This window comes from Silurus aristotelis (genome assembly GCF_946808225.1).
Source record: "Silurus aristotelis genome assembly, chromosome: 8".
NCBI lineage: Eukaryota > Metazoa > Chordata > Actinopteri > Siluriformes > Siluridae > Silurus > Silurus aristotelis.
This window is the reverse complement of record NC_139581.1, coordinates 5,417,649-5,425,148: the sequence shown is the minus strand read 5'-3', so window position 1 is coordinate 5,425,148 and position 7,500 is coordinate 5,417,649. Positions and strand designations below refer to the sequence as shown.

General features: G+C 38.7%; 1 protein-coding gene across 1 annotated transcript in view; it reads right to left on the bottom strand.

Moving 5' to 3' along the window:
• nbeab (neurobeachin b) overlaps positions 1-7,500 on the bottom strand; it is a 444,946-nt gene that overhangs the window by 132,071 nt on the left and 305,375 nt on the right. Inside the window, exon 39 of the mRNA XM_083547720.1 lies at positions 4,442-4,588. Coding sequence (XP_083403846.1) covers positions 4,442-4,588 — 147 coding nt within the window. The remainder of the gene's footprint in view (positions 1-4,441; positions 4,589-7,500) is intronic.

The following is a 7,500-nucleotide window of genomic DNA, read 5'->3' as shown; positions in this document are numbered from 1 at the left end:
CAAGGCTCTTCTCTGTTCTGGCACCGAGGTGGTGGAATGAACTTCCCCTAGATGTCCATACAGCAGAGTCCCTGACTATCTTCAAGCGACGAATGAAGACCTTCCTCTTCCTGAAATACTTAAATTAGCACTTTCCAAGTTTGTAGAATTCAAGAGTTATATTTATATTAAGTTTGTAATCTTGTGTACCAGGGTAGATTTATTCATTACTAGAGACTCAAAGCACTTTTGTACGTCGCTCTGGAGGGCGTCTGCTAAATGCCGCAAATGTAAATGCATATGAACAAAAGCATTGTGACACGTGACTTTTCCAGTCATATGTGTTTTTTTTTCACCAAACTGTTACGACAAGTTGGGGGCGCACAATTGTTTAGGTTGCCATCGGATGCTGTTAGATAAAATGTTCCCCTCACCCGAATTAGGAAACACAAACCTGTTCCAACCACATGGTTTGGAGCTGAAGATCTTGAATGGCCTGCTATATAGAGATCTGACCTCAACCCCTATCGACCTGACTATAACATTGGTTTGTGCTTTTTAAAATCTTTTTTAATGTTTAGTCTTAATTTTGATGTTATAATAGTCTTCACTCTTCTGGAAAGATGTTCCACTAGATTTTGGAGTGTGCTTTTAGAGATTTTGCTCCTTCAGACACAAGGGTGTTAGTAAAGTCAGGTACTGATGTAGGTGAGGTGAGGAGGCCTGGGGTGCAGTCAGCGTTTACATTCATCCTTAAAGTGTTCAATAGGGTCACAATGCACAGGAGCATTAACATATGGAACAGGTTTGGGTCTCCTAGTTCAAATGAACGGCATCCAAAGACATCCTATGCAATAGTGATCCTCCAACTTTGAGGTAACAGTTTGGGAAGATCCACAAATGAGTGGAAAATCAGGTGTCTCATTTTCGCTTTTGTCCAAATAGTGTAGACACTATCAATCATACAGCAAAAGCTCATGTTGTTAGAGAACATGATCCTTATGAAATGACTTGTATGGCAGATGCATCAGATGAAAAAACAACAACAAAAAAAACACAGGAGACCTGGGGTGCAGTCAGCGTTCCAATTCATCCCAATGGTGTTCAGTAGGGTTGAGATCAAAGCTCTATAGCAGGCTCAAGGTTTTCTACTCCATCCCATGTTAACCATATCTTAATAGAGTTCAATGGTGAAGACATTGTTCGGAGAGTTGCTAGTTTAAATCTTAGTATAGCCAAGATGCCACAGCCGGGCCCCTAAGCAAGGGTTCAACCCTCAACTGCTCAGTTGTATAAATGAGATAATTGTAAGCTGCTCTGGATAATAATGTCTGCCAAATGCAATAAATGTAAATGCTGGAACAGGTTTAGGTCTTTGAGTTTAAGTAAAGGGGAAATGTAATACTACAGCAGAGAAAAAAATCCGATACAATTGTGTTCCTCCAACTTTGTGCATTATTTATGAACGAATGTTAACCATAATGACTTCATCATCTTTATGAAATCAAACGCATAAAAAGACACGTTGGCTTTACCTTCGTTTCGGCTTTCATTCAATACGATTTTTGAGCAAGGACTGGATTTTCTTTTTAGCACTACCTCTGAAAAAGAAACGCTTCAAGGGAAAAGGGCACGGAGTTTCTCGCCACATGAAAAATTCATGAGCCGTAAATAGAAACTCAGTCTACTCCCCGATTTATAATCCCTGTGATTGCACTACAGCAAACATTTAAAGAATTTATGGACTGTGAAGGTACTGAAGTGAAACAACTTCATAATACGTACATTATATACACTCGCATGCAAGTGCATACACATACTCACACATTTACAGGTTCCTCAGGAAGCACTTCTTTTCTCTTCTTTTACTTTTCTTTAATTAAAGGTGCACGTGAATTTAATTTATTAATCAGAGTTTGTGAATGAACTTTGGATAACTTACCTGTCAAAAAAAAAAAAAAAAGATTGAACGTATGAGGGCTGAACTTTGTAAGCTGGCACACGAGGCTCAACAGAGCTGCTATTAAATCGAGAGAGAATTTGGACGACTCGACTTCTGGCAGCTGAGACGCACTGACGTACATAAACAAGCTGAAGTGCAGAGCGTGAAGAGCTTATTGTGCCCTTTTATATATTCATAAACACGTGTGAAATTCTGAACACGCCGAGTGCTACCACTAGGACTCCAAAAATATATGCATATCTACTGTACACTATATATAATAAAGGTACGCTGTAGTTAGTGTAAACAGATGTATGCTAATGTAGCATTGCCAGTCCATAAATGCTAACCAGCTGTAACCGCTTTTGAGGTAAACCAGAAAATGATACGCATCTGATCAGGTTATTGAATCAAGGATTTTCATGTGCATTCATTTGTAAGCTTTTTCTTCTCATAATATGAAGGTACGAGAGTTTATTAGAAAACAAACGATCGAGAAAAAAGAAGCAATTTTAGACGATGTTAGCTCCAATTTTTCTTCCCTTCATGGTTATTCATTATTATTTCACATAAACAGTCTAATTTAGAAATTTGCATGATTAATGGCTCCCACTGGAGTTCGTCTTATATTTAAAAACAGCTCGACTTGCCTCTGGAGATAAAGACCCGTGCGAGGAAATGTGCTGAAAGAGGAGGGAAAAAAAATCCCAAAACAGAAAAAAAAGCGAGCGAGGAATGATGGATAAACAAACATTCAACAGCCCCGAGAGAACATCAGAGGAACACAGTCCAGAGCAACACACACTGCTCAAGACTGTCAAACATATCATAACAACAAGCTTTAACTGCAACGTAAATCACTCCGGCTCGGCCGATCTGGATCTAACCACGGCGTATTTGGTTGCTGGTCACATTAAAAGGAAATCCACTAGTCATCTGCGATTCACGGCTGTGAACCAGAGCTGAGATCACAACCTTATCGGAATATACAGGTATTTATTATGGTATTATTTATATATATACTGTATGTGAGTATGGCTGAACTCTAATGAATCCCTAAGAATGCTGAATTAATAGCTGTATTTTTTTATGTACGATCATCACATCTTCATTTTAACAGCATTAATTAAACCTCTAATTGTAATAAATATAAATTTTTACGAAACCACTTTTGTGTTCGATTGTATTTCTTACTAGCAAGAAAATAATTATGTGAATCATGTGTGCAATAAATAAATAAACTAAATACACACACCACATGCACAGTACAAAAAATTACATAAACTAATAAACGAATATATATATTTGCCAATATAATAATCCCACCAACAGAAATGATCTAGACTTTGTTTTGTGTGAAGGAAGGATGGGAGGAAGGGGTGAAGGGGAGGAAAGAAGGGAATAATGAAACCTATAAAATGATAAAGTATATAAATAATATATATATATATATATATATATATATATATATATATATAAATCTGTCTGGGAAGGGAGGAAGGAAGGAAGGAAGGAAGGAAGAAAGAAAGAAAGAAAGAAAGAAAGAAAGAAAGAAAGAAAGAAAGAAAGAAAGAAAGAAAGAAAGAAAGAAAGAAAGAAAGAAAGAAAGAAAGAAAGAAAGAAAGAAAGAAAGAATATGAAAACTATATAGAATGTTCTTTGTATGAAGGAAGGAAGGAAGGAAGGAAGGAAGGAAGGAAGGAAGGAAGGAAGGAAGGAAGGAAGGAAGGAAGGAAGGAAGAAATGGAATTAAAGAAGGAAGCAAGGAAGGAAGGAAGGAAGGAAGGAAGGAAAGAAGGAAGGAAGGAAGGAAGGAAGGAAGGAAGGAAGGAAGGAAGGAAGGAAGGAAAGAAGGAAGGAAGGAAGGAAGGAAGGAAGGAAGGAAGGAATGAAGGAAGGAAGGAAGGAAGGAAGGAAGGAAGGAAGGAAGGAAGGAAGAAATGGAATTAAAGAAGGAAGCAAGGAAGGAAGGAAGGAAGGAAGGAAGGAAGGAAGGAAGGAAGGAAGGAAGGAAGGAAAGAAGGAAGGAAGGAAGGAAGGAAGGAAGGAAAGAAGGAAGGAAGGAAGGAAGGAAGGAAGGAAGGAACAATGCCACTAATAGAAATGATATAGAATGTTCTTTGTATTAATAAAAGAAGAAAGAAAGGAAAAATCCCACCTACAAAATAATATAAAATGTTTTTTTGTGTGAAAAGAAGGAAAAAAGAATGAAATAAATTAAGGAAGGAAGGAAGGAAGGAAGGAAGGAAGGAAGGAAGGAAGGAATTAATGGGGTATATTAAATACTGGTTCTTCAGAAGAGTTCTATCACAAGAATCCTGGAGTGCAGGAAAGTCAGTCACTGTGTCTCTTCTCCTTGATATTGTGTTTAATATAATTAAATATAATTATTATTTTGCTATAGAATGAAAAAGCCTGACCTGTTCAATAAGGCATCTGTTTCCACATCCACACTATGATGGTTAATAAGAGTTAAGCACAGCAATGAGCTCAGTGTGAATGTTGTGTGGGTTCCCTCACCTGCCAGGTTGTCCATGTCCTTGTCCTGCAGCAGGCTGACAGTGTCATCTTCGCCCTCCAACATCAGCTCGGCCTCTGGGCTCTGGCTTACCACTACATGGCCACGGAAACTCTTCCTCCCCTTCAGCATGTCATCTTCCTCATGACCTGGAAAGACAAAGCTTATTATAAGAGGTTCTATAAAACCCTCACTGACAATGCCATGTGACTAATCAGCTAATCATAAAGCTGATAGATAAGGTGATCATAACTAGTTATTAAGGATGAAAAGAAAAGGCATCATATTTAGATTCTGTAAACTTTAAGTACGCTCTATGATCACATTAATTAATGTCTGTGTGGAGTTCATAGTGTGTTTTTTTCTGGCCATGGGGGTCTCCACTAGATTTGCCAGTTACCTCCAACCTTTCTTAATTAAGAAGGTAAGCAGACTGGCTAATCCAAATTGCTGCTAGGTGTGAAATTTTTCAATTTCAATTTTATATCTATAGCACTTTTAACAATGGACATTGTCTCAAAGCAACTTTAAAGAATGTCAGATTTATAGAACAAAGTACACAAATATTTATATGTATGCGTATTAATTCCTGATGAGCATCCTGGGGGCGACTGTGGAAAGGAAAAACTCCCTTAGATGGTATGAGGAAGAAACCTTGAGAGGAACCAGACTCAAGAGGGGAACCCACACTCATCTGGGTAAAACTAAGAGTGTGATTATTAATCATTAAAACAACACAAACACCGGAGAGTAAGAAATATCACGAGCGTGTGTGATTATGAGTAATGTCCTTTCTACAGTCGTCTACAGTCCGTTGGAGTTCCTGAGAAACTCATAAATTAGCTCAAGATCCGAGATCATTACAGGTTTAACACCAACTTCTCCAGCTTTTAAATGTTCAATGATGGAGAAACAGAATGTTATTTTAGAGTAATGATTCAAAATGTTGTTTATCTATAAAGTCTTCATAAAGTGGGATCCAACTGGAGCTGGAACGTCTCTAGATGTCTCAGGAACCTCGCAGGTTCGGGATCTTCAATGTGTTCACATAGTGCACAAACAGTGTTTCTGGGATTGACTCTGGATCCATTATAATCCTAATCAGGATAAAAACATTTACTCTAGGAAAATATATATGTACATTACAGCACAGTGAAATTCTTTCTTCTATATTCCAGCACTGTGAGGAAGCTGGGTTCAGAGCACAGGGGCGGCCATGATACAGTGCCTCTGGAGCACAGAGGGTTAAGGGAGTGGCTCAAGGGCCCAAGAGAGGCAGCTTTGCAATACAGAAGCTTAAATCCACAACTTTTTGATCAGTAACCCAGAGCTCCATGGAGCACCCATATTTCAATAACTGCACAGTATTGACTCATGTTTTTATAATCAGGTAAATTTGGGAACACAGGCAAAAAGTTTCTCTTGCGTTTTTCTTGAAGAACATTTCAGTACGATTTCTCTTATATTTTGAGTACCAGCTATTCATAGTTCATGTGTACACATGGGTTTTTCGACTCTAGGCTTTGTTTAGCTTGGAAGAAAAAAAAAAGTCACTGATGAGCATCTTTCAACAAAATTAACCTTGTCATTAAGAAAATAAACATGAAGCAACCATTTCTCAGCCAGCCCATGGATGGAAACCCAAAAGGGCAAAAGATTAGAAAAAGATCCGGTGGTTTCACGTGTCTCGGAGGAAGCACATGCAAACTTTCACCTTCCCCAGTGGGTAGCTGTCATGTCAAAGGGGCAAGCAAGCGAGAGGATGGGAATTAGCAAACTGCTAAATTCGCGAGCAGGAAAAAAAAATAGAAAACAGGGATAAAGCAATAAAGGTCAAAAGACAAAACGACAAAAAAAGTCCCTCAGTCACCCTGCTGTTTATTAAACTTAATGAAAAACACTCATCCATCCAAAGACCGTCCAATCCTTTCTTCTGTGTGCCTCGACATCTTCATAGAATCAATACGGTGTCTGCAAGTCAAAGTTCATCAGCATGGCTTAAAAAAAAAAAAAAAAAAAAAAACGGAATAAAAGGCTATTCAGTTCCTCTGGAAAAAAAAAATGTCACCCTTAATTACACAAGAAAGCGGAGGGAAAGACTGCAGGCGGGTCTGTCACACGTCTCTGCGGTCAGACGTCCGTGTGGATTTGTCTTCTTCAAGGTCAGAACAGAGGCGCTCAGTAAAGACGAGATGGAAATGAAAGGATGGAAATGTGGCCTGCTTATCAAAAAAACTGAGGCAGGTTACACTTTTCTGACGTTTCTTTTCAAGAGAAGCCCTCCGAGGATTTCCCTGAGGTTCATGGACAGCACCTCGTGTCATGGGGTGGATTTGACTGTCATAGATTTTTTTTACAGCTGAAAAGCTTTCATCAACGAGAAGGGAAAAAAAAGGAAAAAAAAAACATGGTAGGGATTGGAGACTAACAGTTGATGACAGACAGACAGACAGACAGACAGACAGACAGATAGATAGATAGATAGATAGATAGATAGATAGATAGATAGATAGATAGATAGATAGATAGATAGACAGACAGACAGACAGACAGACAGACAGACAGACAGACAGACAGACAGACAGACAGACAGACAGACAGACAGACCTTTACATTTGTGACATTCAGCAGACACCCTTGTCCAAAATGAGGTACAAAAGTGACAGACAGACAGACAGACAGACGGACAGACAGACAGACAGACAGACAGACAGACAGACAGACAGACAGACAGACAGACAGACAGACAGACAGATAGATAGATAGATAGATAGATAGATAGATAGATAGATAGATAGATAGAAAATGTAGATGACAATAAAATAGAAACAAGTTAAAAAAAGATAGATAGATATCAATATTGCTGAGATCAGAACAAAGGATAAGTCATTCAGTACATTTAGAGCACAGTGTAAGGGCCTTGCTCAAGGGCCCAAGAGTTGCAGCTTGGTGATACTGGGGCTTAAAACCCCTAACCTTCTGATCAGTAACCCAGAGCCTTAATCACTGAACTGAGCCATCACTTCCTCAAGGAAGGAATATTCAATTTTGCAACATTTGA